This window comes from Solanum stenotomum, unplaced genomic scaffold (assembly GCF_019186545.1).
Source record: "Solanum stenotomum isolate F172 unplaced genomic scaffold, ASM1918654v1 scaffold21668, whole genome shotgun sequence".
NCBI lineage: Eukaryota > Viridiplantae > Streptophyta > Magnoliopsida > Solanales > Solanaceae > Solanum > Solanum stenotomum.
The window spans coordinates 5,226-25,258 of NW_026026639.1; the positions used below are offsets into that span (position 1 = coordinate 5,226).

Genomic DNA, 20,033 nt, shown 5'->3' on the forward strand with positions numbered 1-20,033 from the left:
TCAATTTATTGGAAGCAAGATATATCAATCTAAGGGAAGTAACGTTCCCTAAACAATTAGGAAGAGATCCTGAAAGTTGATTTTGACCCAAGTCAATAGCACCCAAATGATTCAGTTTACATATATGATCTCCAATAAATCCTGCAAGTTTGTTGTACTGAAAATACATACGCTGAAGGTTTCTCAAGTTGTGAGTTGATGTTGGAATTGATCCAATTAAGTTATTATGAGAAAGATCAAGGTCTAATAAGCTGCTTAAGTTTCCAACTTCATTTGGAATCTGGCCGTTAATCTTGCTATCAGTGGCACAAAGCTTTACAAGAGATTTGGAGAAGTTCCCTACGGAGACCGGAAGCATGCCATTTAGAGGGTTCAATGATAGATCAAGAAGTCTTAAATTTCTGCAATTGGTTAAGGAGGTGAGGAAGCTTAAAAATGAATCACTAGTTAAATTATTTTCCCACAAGTTTAGGTTCTGTAGATGAGTCAAATATCCAAGAGAATTGGGAATCAAGCCTGTGAGTTTGTTACCTGAAAGCTCTAGGATAGTAAGTTTTGAACAATTGGAAATAGAATGAGGAACAGTCCCAACAAGATTGGTCAAGTTACTCATATAAAGCTCTTCAATGTTGGGTAATACAGAACCTATGTTTGGTGGGATGGTTCCTGATAAATTATTGAATGAAAGAGCCATTGCTCTCATCCCTGATATGTTGAAGATCTCCATTGGAAGTGAACCACTAAAACTATTAAACCCAAGAGCAAGTTCCTCCAACTCAACCAGATTTCTTATCTCTTTGGGTATTTCACCTGTCACATGATCAATGAATTTAGCTAGCTTGTTCATTAATACAGATTGCTATATATCACTTTGAATACGTACCAGTAAACCTATTGTTGTTAAGAAATAAAACTTGTATCTTGGTTAAGTTGCCAATTTCCCGTGGTAAGGATCCCTTGAGATTGTTCCCCCTTAGTGAAACAAATTGCAATGAAGAGATATTGAATATAGAGATTGGGATAGAGCCGGTAATCTGGTTTACATCCACTGCTAATTCCACCAAATTAACAAGATTTCCGATTTCTTGTGGAATTATACCTGCATTTAATGTGTAATAAAAAAAAGATCTGAGGTAATTAGATACAATACATTACTAGCATTCGTAAAATAAAACATATATACCTGTGAAATGGTTAGATCCGAGATACAATATCTGCAAGTTACTCAATCTTCCAATTTCACTGTGTATTGGTCCATCAAAATCATTTATGGATAGAGACAATATTTGAAGTTGTGAACAATTTGACAAGCTTATAGGCATATGACCATGAAGCTTGTTCATTGATAGATGAAGCTCTTTGAGTATTGGAAGACGATTGCATAAATCATTGGGAAGCTTTCCTGATACGCTATTGTTTGAAAATGCGATGACTTGGATACTAGAAATATTGAAAATTGTGAATGGTATAGAACCCGTAAGCTGATTATGTTCCATGGACAACATATTAAGGTTTTGAAGATTGCCTATCTCTTCCGGGATGTTTCCTACAAGTAAATTGGCAGATATTTCTAAAGTCTCCAATTTTGAGGCATTCGAAAGTGACGGGGGAATGGAACCAGTGAAACTGTTAAACCTAAGTTTTAAAACTTGAAGTTGTTTTAAAAACCCAAACCAAGAAGGAACCTCCCCACTGAATTTGTTCAAACTTAAATCAAGAAACTTAAGCTGACACAGGTGTGCCATTTCTTGAGGCAAATTTCCATGGAAATTGTTGCTTCCCAAGTCAAGAGAAACAAGAAATGTGAGGTTTCCAAAATCACGTGGAATCGTGCCTGTAAGGATCATGTTGGAAAGATTCAAGGACTTCACTCTCTGGTGACGATAGTCACAAGTGACTCCAACCCAATGACAAACATAAGTAGCAGGAGACCAACTGTCATCCAAGTAATGAAAGGGGTCGGAACTAATTTGGGATTTCAAAGACAGAAGAGTTAATTGATCCGTAGAAACGTTGGTACGAGTCATGGCTGAACTAGGCATAACATAGTGAAACAACAAGAGTAGTAGTGTTAAAAGAAAAGATCTCAAGGCTTTCTCCATATGTAAAATTATTAGTAGTAGGAAAATGGTATTACTAGCAGACTTTTCTTTTGAATCTTTTTTAAAAGGGGAAACGGAAAAACATATCAGCATTAATGCAACTAAATTATTGCTTCAATGAAACAAAAAAAATGTGTCTTTTATTGGTTGTTGTGCTTTTGACATCCAACTGTTGAAACCGCTCATTTTATATAAATAAATATATAAATTTTCCAATTTATGTGGGGCATGAATATGACTCATGTCGTCAATGCTAGAATGATAATAATTGGTGCTATGTTGTCTTAAATTATTCACTAGTCTTGCTGGCGGATATATCTTATCTGTGTTGTTCAATTCACAAAATTTTACCAGAAAAACAAAACTTTCCATTGTCTTCTTGGATATCTAAACTACTTGTGAAGAAAAAGGTGGCATACTTTAGTGGCCAAGATCACTGGAATGTTACAAGGAAAATTATTGTCTTATAGGGGCAGAGGTGCTCTTAATTAAAGCAATTTTACAAGCAATCTATCCCTACTTACACTAGAAGCAAATTGTGAGGTGTATTGCTAAGTTTTCCGCCGCGCATAGTTTGTTACGTCAGTTCCAAAAGGATAAGTTGGGTTGGAATTGATAAAGTTTCATGGAGTTCATGATTGCACAAAAGGATTAGTTAAAGTAGTGGTTGAGGCGCGTAGAGGCACTTCTATGACTATTGTCGTACATCCACCTTACTGACTCACTTTGAAGAATTCATGATTCATATATGTTTGAGGCAGGTGAAAGGAAATGCGGATTGATTTCACATAATGGAAAGATGGGACTTAAGAATATCTCTCTCCACTGGGACATATAATGGAAAAGGACCATCACATAATGGAAAGATGGTATTACTAGTAACATGTGTTTAGGAGACTTTTCTTTTGAAGCTTTTTAAAAAGGGGAAACGGAAAAACATATCAGCAACTAAATTATTGTTTCAATGAAACAAAAAAAATGTGTCTTTTATTGGTTGTTGTGAGTTTGATATCAAGTGTTGAAACCACTCATTTTAAATAAATAGATAAATTTTCCAAGTTATGTGGGGCATAAATTTAACTCATGTCGTCAATATGGTAGACTGATAATAATTGGTGCAATATCATGTTAAATTATTGCTGCTGTATCATGGTAGACGGATAAATCTTATATGTGTTGTGAAAATTCACAAAATTTTACCACACAAGCAAAACTTTCCATTGTCTTTCACTTAATTTGTTAAAAGTTTGGCTCATTTATGTCATTATTGTTAAAGAAAAAGCTCATCCATGCCATTTTTTAACTCCAATTTTGCAAAATCATTTTTTAATCCGCAAACAAGGTTTAACACTTTTTAATTGAAGTTTTTTGGATCAAATGTACACTTTTTGCTTCTTTTTCTTTAAGAACACCAAGAACACATGAAGAACATAAATAACTTCCAAAATTTCAACATCTTCAATTATTCACGAAATCATCTCAAATTTCGGCTACATCATTAATTGCTTTTTTAAAAAAAACTAAAAATCTAAAATCATTTGTAGAGTTTGAAAAATTCACCCACATTAAAAAAAAAAATCCAAAAAATGAAAATCAATCCCAAAATTTCAAAATTTTGTTTTGATTCGTGTTTTTGTACTTGTTTTTTACATTAGATCCTTGTTGCCTAGTGTTTTTTAGTCTATGTTCAAATTTTCAAATGATTTGAAGTGTGGAGAAAATTCTATCATTAAAGAATGTTGAAATTTTGAATAAATTTCAAGTGGGTCTTGTTGAGTTAGGTTGAATTCGAGCTCAAAAGATATTGAGTTTTGGGGTGTACAAAACCGAACCGAAAACCGAACCAAACCGCAAACCGAGTCAACCCGAAAAAAACCCCGACTAGTGGTTTGGTTTGACTTGGTTTGGTATTGAAAAAAAAAACCCGACTATATTTGGGTTGGTTTGGTTTTAACTAAAAAAAACAACCCGAGACCAAACCAACCCGACATTATATATATAATTTTAAAATTTTATTTTACACATAAAAATATTTACTTTGATATAATTTTTAAATATTTCTTATACTTTTTCATAGTTTTTATCTTTTAATATATTATTTCAAGTTTGAAACTTAGAATTATAAATGGTCCAATAAAGATTATAGTCTACAGATGTTGGTAATTATAATAAAGCTTAAATCAAAATCAAATTAATACTAATGCAAAAAGAAAATCAATTCAACACTAAGAATGACAATAATATTGAATATTTGTTCTTTACTTTTACATTGATTTAGACAATTAAAATACATAATCTAATTTCAATTTCTTTTAATATTTAGTCATGTAACTAATACTTATTAAACTTATTTTAGCATGATTTAGTACTTTTAAATTATGATCATTTTCATTATGACTTGTTAATTTGCAATATTTGTTTTACGCGATTTCATTATTATTACTATTTTTGTTGGATATTTTAGTGTCATTAATCATATCATACTGTGTTATTTTTTTAAGAAATACCTTAGATATTTGTATTTTGGTAGGACTAAAGAAATATTTGAAGTACAAGTAAATTATATGTTTGTATGAATATTTACCGGAAAAACCCGAAACAACCCGAAAAACCCAAAAAAATCTGAAAAAACCCGAGGTTGAAAAACCCAAGTTTTATTGGTTTGGTTTATAAATTTTAAAATCTGACACAAATGGTTTGGTTTGATATTTGAAAAACCCGAACTAACCCGGCCATGTACACTCCTAAGTTTTGGTATCTAGCTTGGAGGGAAACTACTCTTGAAATTTGAGGCAATTTCGTGAAGAATTGACAAGTTTGAAATTTGAGAATTCTTAATGTTCTTTATGTGTTCTTGATGTTGTTCTTAAGGAAGTAGAAGCAAAAAATATACCTTTGATCCAAAAACACCAATCAAAAAGTGTTAAACCTTGTTTTGGGGTATCAAAAATGGCTTTGCAAATCAAAGTAAAAAAAAATGGACAATGACATATATGAGCCAAACTTTTAACAGATGACATAAATGAGTTTTTTCTAAAATTTCGATGACATATTTGAGCCTTTTCCTTTTTTGTATGTTGTTAAATTATCTTTCCTTATTTCTCTCAATAATCTTCTCTTATGTAATATTAAAATGTAATACTATACGGTATGAACTAAGGGTCTATTATTACAAGGTGAGGGGTAAGGATGCATACATATCGTATTTTTAAGACTTTACTTATAAAAGGACCCTAAAAACCACCGAGAAAAAACTATATAAAGATCGGAAATGATTTCATTTTTTAAGAACCAAATTTAAGGAAAGGACATGACCGGAAATGATTTCATTTTTTAAGAACCAAATTTAAGGAAAGGACATGATCGGAAATGATTTCATTTTTAAGGGATTTATTGTAAAAAGAAAACAATAAATTGGTGTTTGATGATTTGAACAAATTGGTAAGGGTTATGTGAATAATTATGTGAACAAACTGTAGTACCGATACATAAAAATATTGTAAAAAAATTTGCTGTGTTCTTTATTATGGACGATACATTAGTGTGAATAATTATGTGACAAGTTGTGAAACACTGTAACATTATATATTTGAAATGCTTTTGTTATATGCCTTATTCTGATGATTTTTTTTGGCAGCTATGTGATAGCGTGCTTCAGTGATGAATGTGGCTGATGTTTAAAGTCTTCTTGCAGAAAGAAATCTGATGTATTCAAAGTGAGATACTTCAATAGTGAACATACATGTCCGATGCGGGATAGGATACTAACAAAAGTACAAGCAACAATTGGATTTATTAGTGGTGTGACTACCCCTAAGTTGGTAAATCATAAACGAATTCATACGCTGAAAGATGTAATTGAAGATATTCGAGAATTATATGGGGTTGAAATATCATACCAGCAAGCATGGCATGCTAAGGAACGTGCACTAGAGATACTAAAGGGTAAACCATTAGATGGATACAAGCAGATGCCGAGATACATATGGATGCCAAATAAAGTGTATCCAAATTTATATATAAGGATGCAAAAGACGGAAGATAATCAATTCATGTATCTTTTCATAACCCTAAGGCCATTGATGAGAGGGTTTGACTACTGCAGACCTGTAGTTGTAGTGGACGGTGCACATCTTGGCAGGGCTTACAAAGGTACTTTTGTATCAGCTAGCACACTCGATGGTGCAGGCTTGACTGTTGCAATACTGATGTAATTTTGAACTTGTTTTATATGTATAATCAATGTATCTTAATGTAAACGTTATGTATCAATAAGTTAAATGTGTGTTGCTTTGTGATTAGGTTGCATATTGTCATTGGCATATGGTGTTGTAGACACCGAAAATGACTGTTTGTGGACATGGTTCTTCGAACAATCCAAAAATGCATTTGGCGAGCGTGAAATTATGTGTATTGTAGCAGATAGAAATGAAAGTATTATGAAGAGTGTAAGCATTGTGTTCCCAAATGTACCTCATTGGCATGCATATGACATCTTTGGAAGAATGTCTGTTCAAACTTCAAAAGGAGTAAAAACACACTAAGTGATATATTTTACTCAATGGCAAAGGCATACATAAAGGAGGATTTTGATAAATTAATGGCTAAGGTGGTGAAAGTTGATCATAGGGTGAAGGATTACCTTGAGGATACTGGGTATGAGAAGTGGTCAAGAGTTCATTCAATAGTAAACAAAGGTAGAATGATGACTTCGAACATCGCAGAATGTATCAATGGTTGCCTTGTTGATGCACGTCGGTTAACTATATTAGAAATCTTGGAAGAAGCTAGACTTTTCTTTGGTAGTTGGAACTGTAAAAATAGAGAAATAACGTCATATACAAAGGACACATTGGGAAGAAGATTTGAGGAGGTATTGATTGTAAATGCATCTAAAAGTTCAAAGATGAAGGTATTTATCAATATCCATAACTTTTTGTTTTATGTATCAGAAACTCGGATCATTTCACTGCTAAGCATTGCTTTGGAAATGATATAAAAATGGAATATCATGTAATGTATCACTAACTTATTAGTGTTTTCAGGTTGTTCCATCATCTGAATATATTTTCTCAGTTTATGAAGTCGGAAGAAGATACATTGTATGCCTTAAGCGAAAATCATGTACTTGTGGAAGATTTCAACAAGATGAGATACCTTGTGCACACACAATTGCAGTTTTAAGGCACAAAAATGTTAAGAATATGCATCCATATTGCTCTGATTACTACAAGCCTGATGCATTAGCAAAAATCTACGAGGTTGCAATGGTTCCAATGCCGGATAAGGAGGATTGGACATTTCCAGACTATGTTTTAGATGAAATTGTTTTGCCACCTAGGTATAGAAGGTTGGTTGGACGACCAAGGAAACGAAGAAACAAAAACGTGGATGAGAAGATAACAGTGAACAAGAATTCTTGTGGGCATTGTGGACAAGAAAGTCACAACAGGAGAACTTGTACTTTTTTCCCGAAAGAGAAGTGAAATAATATTTTTAACTTGCAGTTATTTTTAAATTGTACTTTCTTCCCAACAAGACATTCGTGTTCATGCTCAATAAATTGCACTTACATATATTTTTCACTTTAGTATTTGGATTAAATAAAGTGTATTGTTTACACAATTTATTTTCTTGTTCAACTAAATAATTTGTTGAGAATTTTGTGTCAATCTTACATTGAATATAAATTTATTCTTATACTGTTGAATAAATAAATAAATCTGAATGTATTGTAACATCTGGAAAATTGAAATTACTATGAAGAGGCTTAGAATTGGAAATAGTCATTTTGGAGAGAATTAAAAATCTGGAAAATTTGGTGGGAAAAAGTGAGTTTTTGGCCAACTTTGAACAGTCATAACTCCTAGCTCAGGATGAGTTAGGTGTAGTTCCAGTTATGTTTGCGAAGTCCGTGGAATGATCTTTCCAACGCCGCTAAGTTTGCTCGATTCCGAGTTCGTATCAGTGAGTTATACCCTTTGGAAGTTGGGCAGTTGGCAGGGAAGTTAGTCCGAAAATTGTAAGGGTATTTTGGTCTTTTCCCTAATCAATTGTTTTGGATAAATATTAAGGGTCCAAGCTGATTGTGATCAGTTTTGCTTTTTTTAAAAAAGAGTTAGAGTAAGGGTTTGTAAGTGAAGAGGAGAAGAAGAGGAGAAAGAGAAGATCAAGCAAGGTTTCATCAAAGATCATCGTGGATATCGTCGGGGGTGATCCCTACTAGGTATGTGAGTTCATAGTGTTGGGTTGGTTCTTTCCCCCACACGCCAAGCTTGTTTAATTTCGAGAAAAGATTGATTATGTTTGTTGAAGTTGTTGGTTGTAATTGTTGAAGTTGTAGTTGTGTTGTGTTGAAGTTCTTGTTGGTTTGGTGTATGTTTCCGGTGGTGTTTTTAAGTTGAATCTAGTGTATTTTGAGGGTTTTGATGATTCTAAGTGTTTGGGGGAAGAAGCTTTGAAGTTTAGAAGGTTTAGAGTTGGAGAAAAGAAGGAGAAAAGTCAGATTTTCGGGGAAAAGGGTGGGGCGTCGCGCCTGCCAGCGCGACCCAAAAGGGGCTCTGAACTTTCCCCCTTGGGGCGGCGCGCCTAGCAGAGCGCCAGCAGGCTCCCTCTAAAGTTTTAGGGCTGGCTCCCCGCGCCTCTCAGAGCGCCAAGGACTCCAACCTTTCCCATTCATTCCCCACTTGTCCATGCATGTTCCTTGGTAAAGTACCTATGTTTCATAGTTGTTTTCGACACTCCAAGGTACGTCTAGACGTCAAGAACTCATCCATAACATGTGATCTAACACCTTGAATCAATAAATCAAATTCAAGGAGAGTTAGTTTCCAAGTCAAGTGAAGTTAAGAGTTAAGCTTGGAAGTTAAGAAACAAGTCAAGCAAGTTTTTTAAAGTTGTTTAAGAGTCTTTATTGAATGTTTTAACTTTATTTTAAGACTCAAGTTTCAAGTCAAGTAAAGAGTTTAGAGTTTCAAGTTAAGTAAAGAGTTTCAAGTTTCAAGTTAAGTCGAGTTTAAAGTTGAGTTCATTTCTCAAAAGTTATTAGGGAACTATGTATTCCCAAAGAAGTTTCTAAATGTTTTTACATTTGAGTAAGAAAGGAACTATGTTTCCAAAAGAGCCTTTGGGCTAGTTTTCAAGAAAAAGGGAACATCGTTTCCAAGTGAACCTTTGGGCTAGATTTTTGAGTAATTATCTCAAACTAAAGAAAGTTGTGTTTAAAACACTTATGAGCTAAAGTATTTTTGGGAGTAGTCTTGAGCACCGAGTTGGGTACACGAGTTCATATTAACTCAACTCTCCATAAGAACCATGTACCCAACATGGGAGTTAACGGGTCATACTTTTTAGATGAATCCGTAAAGTTAAGCTAGTGGATCCACTTAGTAAAGTTAGCTTCCTATATCACGGCAAGGTATAGGATGGTCCTTAGGCAACGTGAGGTAAAACGTTGTATCACCACTTAGTTTTATAGTGGTGGTTATCGGTTAGAGAAACTCCCACAGAAGAAAGAGCATGGTCCCTCGAGGAGTTCTGCTTAGTGTGGATTGGGGGTATGGGACTTCATTCATGCATTGCACAAGTAGACTTTGAGAGGAAGCGTGGTATTTTTCTGATATTATAAATATGATTTTTACGTCATGTTTTAAGAGTTTTCCAAGCTTTATATATTGCATGTGTCTTATTGCTTTATATATTGAGTTCAGTTATTCATGAGTTGAACAGAGCCAAGGTAAGTGTTCTTTGTACTCCTTTCAAGCTTAAATTGTGGTTTAGCTTTCCAGCTCGCATACTCGTACATTCAATGTACTGATGCCAGTTGGCCTGCATCTTATGACGATGCAGACACAGGTACCCAGGATCAGCATCCAGCACGCCGTTGATCCAGCTGAGTACTCCAGAGTCAGTGGTGAGCCTCTTTGCATTCCGGAGGGCTCGGTTATTTTGTTCTCTTAGTCTTGTTTTATTAGGATGTTGTGGGGTCTGTCCCAACATCCATCTCAGTATTTTAGAGGCTTTATAGACAGTCAGTCAGTTAGTTTTGAGTCTCTCATCTATGTATATATGTAAATATTCTATTTTTGAGACTTGAGTGGCCTTTTTGGCTAGATTTTATCCGTTGGTTTGTTTTATGACCTTGCATTGCATTGAGCTATTCTGATGAGTCAGGTTTCCGCTGAGTCAAGAAAGCCAGGCCAAGGGTTTGCTTGGGGGCCAGTAATGGTCTTCGAGTGTCAGCCACGTCCAGGGTGTAGGCTCGGGGCGTGACATGTATAAACTTTGAAAAATAATTAATGTGTAAATGCATGAAATATTGATTCAATAACAGATCCATGATTTAAACTGAGCATAAGTGTCCCAAATTTGACTTTTTCAAATGTATTATATATGTATCATATACACTACTGTATGGTGTATCATATACATTAAAACTACAGTTTAATAGTTTGTTGTGATTTGTTTGTTGATTTATATGATGTATCATATACATTTATATAATTCATGTTCCATCAGGTATATGTAACTGGTGTGTGTGAACAAAATTCATGTACCATATACATACAAACTTATGTATCAAATACATCATTTCGTATCAACACTATCAAATTATTTTAACTCAAATAGTTATGAGTGTGAAGCTTAACGTTATAAAGCAACAACGTATAATGTATCTAAAGTAACATATTGAAAACACAAATTTTTATATAAATAACAAAAGACTGTAATACGACTAAGTTTTTAGAGAAACACTCTAAAACGTAAGTGAATTTGTCTTAAAAACAAAACAACACAAAACACTGTTCATGCAAACATGGTTAAGTACTAAACTATGTTAACAAAATCTTCTTAAGTTGGTTTTGTGAATTGATCCTTAGGCTTTGGTGGATCGTCATTCTCACTTATGTATCCACCCTTGGCCTTGTCGCTGCCGTATCTCCACAACAATGATGCGTATCTATTGCGTAGATAACTTGAAAGATAGGCATCACTATCAGGTGGTATAACAAGTTGGTCACTCAAAAACTTTGCAAATGTAGCTACATATAACCCGCAGTCCCTACAACAAAATGCAGAATATAAATTTGTAATAAAACTTACACATATGATTATAGTGAAGAATTTAAATACTTACAGGCTATCGCATTCTTGTTGCATGATGCCTTGAGCGTATTCAACATTGAAAGGATGATGTGGCTCTAAAAGTGCACCAGTTTGTTTATCCTTATATGCATCAAGATTTGGCCAGTTTGTTCGCTCAGTTTTTTCAAAGAAACTACTATCAAGGAGGTAAAAAGGTAGCATCTTTGATAATTTTTTTATCTCCTCGTAATGTACTTTTCTCCTTGTGCCTATAGAAGAGTCATACACGTGTATCAACCTCTAATTCAATTCTACAACAGCTAACACTCAATGGAACTTTCCATCACAGTTAACCGGAATGTAAACATCGTCCATAAGATGCCATGGTAATCCAGCAGGTATTGAAAATCCTTTCATGATATTGGTTATTGACCACTCATGTACAGATACAGCCGACGCACAATTAATGTGTTCTTGGATACTAATATTATCATCAGCCTTATTGTTATATTACCTTTCATGGGTATTGTTGATATGTGTACTGAACAAACAATTGACTGTTGTGTATCTCTATTGATTCATGCTACGACGTTTTGATTTTTTACGAAGGTAGTAAAAAACAACATTGATGTGCTACACAAAATATTATAGACATAATTATACATTTGAAAAGAATAATGATGAAAATAAAATGTTAGAGACTGATAGAGGTATATGATATTGATATGTATCTGACACATATAAATAAATGTATCATATAAATTAAAATAACTATATATGATACATTCCATTCAATGTATCAGATACATTAAATTTACATAAACATGGAAACTTTACCTGATCAATCCAGCAATTTTTGGGCTGGGACATGGCACAGAGCCAATTTTTATCGATCGGAAATGCAACAACATAATCCATCTTTTCAAAACCCAATGAAGAGGATCTTGCTCTGTACTTATCATCTAATGGTTTTTTGTGTTATTAATAGTAATCAAGAGTTGTTCTTTCAAAATGGAACAAGAGTTGTTATTGCAAAATTGAACAAATGTAGGGAAAAAATACAAAACTTACTTATTGGCATGACTTTTGAGAAGACCTCTAGTAACCCACTGAATATACTCATCAATCAGAAAGTCCAGGGTTCTGTTTGTAATCTCACAACCTTTAAATGGAAAATACGGACGAGTCACATCCTCCATGATCTCTTTTCCCTTTTCACTTGACCCAAATGAAGCCAAATAAGGAGATTTTAAGATTTGTGAAGGCATCTTGTTATGTGCCAGAGGAGTATTTGTATCGCTTCAGACAACAATTGTTGTGATTGGAATATCAGTGGGTAATTGATTGTCCGAAAGAAAACTTTGGCTGACAGTTAACTCCTGTGGATTAACCGCACTAACTGGTTTGGTAGGAATAGGCAATCTTCCTAGATCAGCAATAAGTGTATCCATGGCTTCACAAGTTTCAGATGATATTGTACCAGATGTCATAGAATCCTATATGATTTAAATTGATAATTAAAGAAGGTTTGATAAATCAGATGATATATAAATGATACATGAAACGTAAATTATTGATGTATCAAATGTAACAGGATCTGGCACAGATTGATTGGTGTTATGTTGAACTTTATCTGAAGCATCTTCGTTCATTGTTCCTTCAAAGAAATGTTGAGGCATTTGTCCTGATGCATCATCCTGAATAACACCATTTTGTACAAGTGATGATACATTAAACAACAAAGTATCATATACAAACTACTGTTAATGTATGAAGTACAGATTACATTAAACTACGATTTACATACAATCTTAAATGTATCAAAATACCTGATGTATAAGTGTACCATATAAAAACAATTTTAATTAGTCACACTTGTATGTATCTTGCAAAGGAATGTATCATATAGATTCAAAATTAAAAATGTAAATCATCATACTCACAAAATTGAAAAACACTTCTGATGTAAACATAAAATATATGTATCATATACACACAAATTAAACTGTAATGTATCATAATAGCACAGTTTGATGTATTAATACAAAGTTGATGTATAGTAATAGTCAATTTACGATGACAATAGTACCTTCTTATGCTCAGTTGTTTCTGCAGTATGATGAATATTTTCATATGAGGATTGAAGTTCTGAAACGTCCTTCATTTGTTGATGATTCTTCAATGTATCTTTAGACTGTATTTTTAAAACAAATTTTTTTTCAAGCAAAATATGTTACTGATACATTGTTTAATTGGATATACGCAATGAATATAGTAAAATAAACCTGATCTTCAACAACAAAATTAGATACACCAATGTTTTGGTCATTGTTGGCAAAATCCATTTGTATTGGTGAGGTTGGTTGTTGATCAAACTTAAAGGTACTTGTTGATGTCCATCATTGCCTTCTTTACCGGAAACTTCAACCATGCACGTCGTAGACTTGCCGGCCTAATCCTTCATCAATTAAATTTAGAACATAATGACCTATACAACACAATACCTTTGGTTCCTGGTCGTCCTCCCTATGCCTGAAATTCATCAACTCAGTGTGGTTTGCCTTTATTGAAGTCACAAGATACTTAAATTTATTGTCAACCTATTTAAAAAAAAATTAACATTTAATTTTATATTTATACATAAACCTGAAAAAGAATTTGATATCATTACTTACGTAATCCTTCATATGTTGTTTTAGTTCTTCAATATCGGGATATACAGACTTATCTTTTTGACCTTGTGAAGAGACATGGAGACAAGATACATTAGCAATCGGGGTAGGTGCTTCATCTGGCATTGAGAATGACTGGTTTATTGGCGGCCTTAACAGCTCTGACGATTTAGGTTCCGACACCTTTGTTTTAGATGTATCGATTTTCTTTCTCCTTTTGGGTGGTGGTGGAGATGATGTACCAGATACACGTGATGATCTCCTAAACAAATGCCCAGGAAGGCTTGTTGAGAAATCCTCAATGAACTGTGTTTTGTTGAACTTTCTTTGCATCAACTGCTGTTGTGAAGGGTCCAGGAGTATGAGCATCTTGAATATCAGGTAAATCAAGGGCTTCCACTTCGTCTGGTGTTGGTACAATTTTTGAACATACATTCTGAATTCGCCGTTCAAATGTTGAATGTTATGACAATAGTGTGTATCATAGAAAAACTGTTATTTATAACAAAAAATTGAAAGCTTATTGAAAAACTGTTATTTGCAAATCTAAAATGAATGTTACCTCGGAGAAAATGCTAGACATAAACGTTCCAAATTTTGGCTTTACAGCCATGACCCTCCAATTACAAATCCTGGGAATACCACTCGCTACTTTAACAACAAACTCTGGATTTAGACTAGATGCACATTCGTAAGTCCATACATTAAGTGCATACGGCATACCAAATAAACGATACACTGTTTGCTAAGGTTGAAGTCTTTCCTGAGTGATGTAATTAGCTTATCGAAAGCAATCTGACCCCAAGGATACAATTCATACCTGCAATCTTCGACCATTAGAAATATTTTGATCTATATCGAGGTCTCACCAAGTTGACATAACATTAATGTATGGACAAAGTATAAGATTGCCATCTGAACGGCGTCCTGTGTGGTCTCCCAATTGCCCATTTGAAAATGTTGAATCAAGCGACTCTTGGTTATACCTGCAGTTACATCAGGAAAATATCTTTGTAATAACCGGCTCGTAGTGGATTTCGGGTATGAAAAATCCTTAACATTTCCTTTGCATTTAAGGCCAGTTACAATAGCAAAATTCTTTATACTAAATTGCAATACAGTCCCGTTAGCATGTCGAACATGCAACAAGTCTTTGTTCTCATGTTGCACCTCCAACAACAACACACTTAGTAATCTGACCCTGAAAATTACATTTTGGAATGTTTAAATATAGTCCAAAAATTGTATTCTTGAACATTTCAACGCCTTTCTCCTTTATGGACTTTTTGATTTCATTTGCAAAATCAAAATTGAACACTGCTCCAAATCTCAATGGATGTGCTGGTATTTTTTTGATAACATAATTTATGCCCTGCAAATTCAAAAAACAAAACATAAAATTGTATTTGTCTAATCTCAACCACATGATGTAATTAAGAGTGAATGATACATTGAAGATAATTTGAAAATTCAGTATATACATCATAGTTTTATAATGACATCATATCAAACACATCGTACAATGCATAATATACATGAATATTTTAACATCAGTCCCACCAACAAAATACTTGAATCATTATCATGAAAAAAATTGTATAGGACACTAACACAATGAAAGATACATTAATGAAGCACTAAAATAATCTGATACACCTTCAAAACTGTACAAAAAATGATGATTTTACTGTATTAGAAATTAACATGATTGAAGATACATCAATGAAAAAATATGAATCTGAGATACATTTAAAAATAGAATCACTACAATACAATGCTAAAAATTAGGGGTCTTATGTATAATGAAAACACAAAATCAACAACATACTACACTAATAAGAAATTGTGAGAGATGTATCTTCATTGTTAAATGACTCTTAATTCGACCAAACAAACCACATGCATCAATGTAAAATTAGGGTTTTAATGTATCAGCAAAACACAAAATTAACCGATTACAAAATCCATAATGGTCTAACATACTATGAAAACCTTGAATTAGGAAGTAATGTATCTTCATTATGAATGTATCAAACTATTTCTGTCCAAACACAACCAACAACATTACAAATCCATAAAAATATAAAATTTTGTTTCAACACATACCTTAGGAAGTGTGGGTCGGGAAATGACAGATGCTGGTTTTCTTCGCCCTTTTTTGGGGGTTTCTCTGACCTTTGTTTTTGGCTTGACAACACTCTTGTCCTTCATCGCTAATGGGTCATGCAAACGCTTAGATCTGTTTTCATCCCACATTTCATCGTCAGAATCATATATACGATTATCATTAATGGAATTTATTTGAGAAACACCAACACTAAGTGATTGAGCCTTGTTCCATATGTATTAGTACAAAACAAGAAAAAGACAACAATGGAGACGAAAACTTCCTACCTATTAGAAACTTAGAAACCGATAAACTTGAGATAGACTCCTTCTGAAAATCAAAATAGATTTGAAAATTGTAACTGGTAAAGAAGTGGAGAAATTTTAGGGATAAAATGGAGGAATGAAATGGATAGTGGGAAACGTGGGTGTTGGCTGTAAAAAAGGAGTGAAATCTTTATGTATCCTGAAAATTTTATTAATTGGGGGAATTAAGGGATTTTTGATGTTTTTAAAAAAAGAAGGGATAAATGGATATTAAGGTAAGTAAAGGTGTGTAGTTAAGTAATTTATCCAAATATAAATAGAAAGGCATTACAAAATTCAACAAGAACTTTGTTGGAGAAGTGTTATAGCTTGGGAGTGAACAAAAGTTGAAAGCCAGACTAAGCAAACTACGAAATTCCAACAACATGCTCAGCGTGCAAAAAGTTGAATCATGATCTTCTGTAGCATCACTACAACATCTTTCATGTTTGTCCTTCTTGCCGGAGATTCAACACAACAATCTAATGCCACTTTCATGATTGATGAAACAACATCTAGCTTCTTCTGTAAGCGATTATCCAATGGTGTTACCAAGTTGGCATTTATAACATCCATTGCTGCCTTTGGGAATGAATAACTCACCCATTGCTTCAAGTTAAGATCTCCCTCAAAATCACTAGGCTTTCTCCTAGTAAGTGTTTCTAGCAACATAATCTCAGTAACTGTAGACATCGCATTTTACTGATGTAGTATACTTTCTTGATTGAAAAAAAAAGGACGAAAAATCAATGTTCAAATTAGCAAAAACAAAGAGACATACCCGGTGCAGTTTATCCAATTGTTGCTAAGGTTTTTGTGTATAAATCACTCTCATCTTCACCAAGCAGTTTTGAAATACCAAAGTCGCTTAGGTGGACAACCATATCCTCATCCATCAAAACGTTACTAGGCTTTAGATCACAGTGAATCACGGGCAAGGAGCATCCATGATGGAGATATTCCAACGCACATGCCACATCTATCATAATGCTTAGGCTCTGCCTAATGTCTAGGAAGTAGTTATGCGAATACAAATACTTGTCAAGACTTTCATTAGGCATATACTCGAGCACTAAAGCTTTAAAATCAAGGTTGGAGCAACTAGTGATGACTTTCACGAGATTCCTATGCCGAAGGCTGCGCAAAACTTCACATTCTGTATCAAAACTCTTGAATGCCGCTTCCAATTTCAGATTGAACACTTTAACTGCAATGGAAGTCCCACTTCTGAGAACACCTTTGTAAATAGAGCCAAAACTTCCAGAACCAATCAGATTACTCTCGCTAACCAAACACAGTTTTTCAAGATTTAATTTTTCTCCAATCCCACAGAATCACTTTTATAGTAGGTAGTTTGGGTCCTTTCTTTTGCTTCTAACCCTAAGAAGTTTCAACATGCTAATGTTGGCTGACTAGTAGTTTAAATGATCACGATATATAGTACAATATTTCGCCAAAAAAATTCAAATGAGGCGTATTCAGGAGGGGGTCACCGGGTTTACGTGAACTCATGCTTCCCTCATGAAATTATATATAGTAGTGTTATATTTTTTTAATAAATATTTAAATATAGATGTGTGAACCCACATTTGAAGTATCATATAATGCTGTGCAATAATGATTGAGTGCACCTTTCTAAGTGAATTTAAAAATTTAAACCTTTTATTTATGTTGTTTTATTTTTCTTTCTAAAATTGGATAACGTCTCTGATATAATTGGTTTGGATTGATAAAAAAATAATTGTGTACCTATAATTTTAAAATGGGAAAAGGTCAAAAATGCCCTTAAACTATGTGAAAGGAATAAAAATGTCATATGTTTATAGTTTGGCTAAAAAATGCCCTTACTGTCAATACTTTGGTTCAAAAATACCCTTCCAGTCAATACTTTGGTCCAGAAATGCCCCTATAATTGCAAAACGGGTCAAAAATGCCCTTTTCCGAATAAATAGTATTATTTTTTTCTTTTTAAATACGTCTTCTTCCTAATTAAAATATTATTAAAGAACACTATTCTTGTTTTCTTTCTTCTAAAATCACTTTAACAAATAAAAATGTTGGAAATATTTCTTTTTCTTCTTAATCTCATTTTATCAATTCAAATAGAATAACTTCATGTACCCTTTCGACAGATAATATATTTCATATATATATAAGATCAATGTATATCCATCATTAATTTATATTTATATAACGATAAAAAAATAATGATAACAAAATAAGAAATAATTTCATTTTTTTTAATTGAAGATAGATAAACATTTGCTAATTTTTAAAAAAATATTAGAAAAAAGAATGTGTTAAAGAGAAAATAATAATAATATATTTATTTGGAAAAAGAGCATTTTTGACCCATTAAATAACAATAAGGCCATTTTTGGACAAAGTATTGACGGCAAGAGCATTTTTGGACCAAACTACAAATGGAGGGCATTTTTGTTTCTTTCGCATATTTTAAGGGCATTTTTGAACCAAAGTATTGACGGTAAGGGTATTTTTAAGCCAAACTATAAACGGAGGGCATTTTTGTTCCTTTCACATAGTTTAAGGGCTTTTTTGACCCTTTTCCCTTTTAAAATTTTAAAGGTTTTTAGTGATAATAACATAAATGTTAAACCAATCAAATTTATATCTTAGATCCACCTTTTCGTAATAATGCACCCATGATCTCAAAATTCTGGATATGCCTCTGTTGACAGCTCCGAGCCTCCGACCCTTAATCATGCACAAAAATATTGACCAATTTAAGTCATCACAATAATCTTTTTCATTTTCATTTTCATTTTGGTAAGACAATATTCATTTCATTTTCTTTTGTGGTAAAATATTTATCTTTTTTCATTTTTTGGTAAGACAATCTTCTTTTCATTATACTTCTAATAATCTGGTCCAGTCTGACTTTAATAAATTATTTTCCAAATATAGTAAATCATGATACCTATAAATAAATATCCCTCCATACACAACAAAATACACATTTTTCTACCAACTTTCTTCTTCTCTACTTCTTAATTAACATATTATTATTCAAATTCTCATGGCCAATATGGTTCATAAACTTTCTTTAATCTCCATTGTTAATATTTTTCATATTAATGTCTACAAATGAAACTTTTTCAACAAGAACTCTTGGTACAAAAATATTTTCAATTGAAAAAAACAATTGGAGAAAAATTAAATCTTGAAAAACTATGTTTGGTTAGCGAGAGTAATCTGATTAGTTCTGGAAGTTTTGGCTCTGTTTACAAAGGTGTTCTCAGAAGTGGGACTTCCATTGCAGTTAAAGTGTTCAATCTGCAAGTGGAAGCGGCATTCAAGAGATTTGATACAGAATGTGAAGTTTTGTGCAGCCTTCGGCATAGGAATCTCGTGAAAGTCATCACTAGTTGCTCCAACCTTGATTTTAAGGCTTTAGTGCTCGAGTATATGCCTAATGAAAGTCTTGACAAGTATTTGTATTCGCATAACTACTTCCTAGACATTAGGCAGAGCCTAAGCATTATGATAGATGTGGCATGTGCGTTGGAATATCTCCATCATGGATGCTCCTTGCCCGTGATTCACTGTGATCTAAAGCCTAGTAATGTTTTGCTGGATGAGGATATGGTTGTCCACCTAAGCGACTTTGGTATTTCAAAACTGCTTGGTGAAGATGAGAGTGATTTATGCACAAAAACCTTAGCAACATTTGGATATATTGCATCGGGTATGTCTCTTTGTTTTTGCTAATTTGAACATTGATTTTTCGTCTTTTTTTTCCAAG

General features: G+C 33.4%; 4 protein-coding genes and 2 pseudogenes across 4 annotated transcripts in view; 2 read left to right on the forward strand and 4 right to left on the reverse strand.

Moving 5' to 3' along the window:
* Positions 1-258: 258 nt before the first annotated feature.
* On the reverse strand, positions 259-2,238 carry LOC125851030 (LRR receptor-like serine/threonine-protein kinase RGI5). The gene is made up of 4 exons (XM_049530823.1): positions 1,184-2,238; positions 884-1,099; positions 532-810; positions 259-401 (listed from the first exon to the last, which is right to left on the reverse strand). Exons 1-4 carry the CDS (start codon positions 2,193-2,195, stop codon positions 394-396), a joined length of 1,515 nt encoding a protein of 504 aa, XP_049386780.1. The 5' UTR covers positions 2,196-2,238; the 3' UTR covers positions 259-393.
* Positions 2,239-6,663: 4,425 nt separating this feature from the next.
* Positions 6,664-7,588, forward strand: LOC125851024 (uncharacterized). Its single transcript, XM_049530819.1, has 2 exons — positions 6,664-7,014; positions 7,148-7,588. Exons 1-2 carry the CDS (start codon positions 6,664-6,666, stop codon positions 7,586-7,588), a joined length of 792 nt encoding a protein of 263 aa, XP_049386776.1.
* Positions 7,589-10,952: 3,364 nt separating this feature from the next.
* On the reverse strand, positions 10,953-12,676 carry LOC125851026 (uncharacterized; annotated as a pseudogene).
* LOC125851027 (uncharacterized) lies at positions 12,488-13,984 on the reverse strand (annotated as a pseudogene).
* A 3,077-nt stretch (positions 13,985-17,061) lies between these two features.
* On the reverse strand, positions 17,062-19,345 carry LOC125851028 (probable LRR receptor-like serine/threonine-protein kinase At3g47570). Its single transcript, XM_049530820.1, has 2 exons — positions 19,330-19,345; positions 17,062-17,507 (listed from the first exon to the last, which is right to left on the reverse strand). Exons 1-2 carry the CDS (start codon positions 19,343-19,345, stop codon positions 17,062-17,064), a joined length of 462 nt encoding a protein of 153 aa, XP_049386777.1.
* A 30-nt stretch (positions 19,346-19,375) lies between these two features.
* The window catches only part of LOC125851029 (receptor kinase-like protein Xa21), a 5,087-nt gene continuing 4,429 nt past the window's right edge, over positions 19,376-20,033 (forward strand). The window contains exon 1 of the mRNA XM_049530822.1: positions 19,376-19,976. Coding sequence (XP_049386779.1) covers positions 19,376-19,976 — 601 coding nt within the window. The remainder of the gene's footprint in view (positions 19,977-20,033) is intronic.

Coding starts and splice junctions, on each gene's coding strand:
- LOC125851030 (XM_049530823.1), bottom strand. CDS start 2,195: ATGCTGATATGTTTTTCCGTTTCCCCTTTTAAAAAAGATTCAAAAGAA. Junction 1,100..1,183: donor CGGATCTAACCATTTCACAG/GTATATATGTTT, acceptor CATTAAATGCAG/GTATAATTCCACAAGAAATC. Junction 811..883: donor TAACAACAATAGGTTTACTG/GTACGTATTCAA, acceptor ATCATGTGACAG/GTGAAATACCCAAAGAGATA.
- LOC125851024 (XM_049530819.1), top strand. CDS start 6,664: ATGGCAAAGGCATACATAAAGGAGGATTTTGATAAATTAATGGCTAAG. Junction 7,015..7,147: donor CTAAAAGTTCAAAGATGAAG/GTATTTATCAAT, acceptor TAGTGTTTTCAG/GTTGTTCCATCATCTGAATA.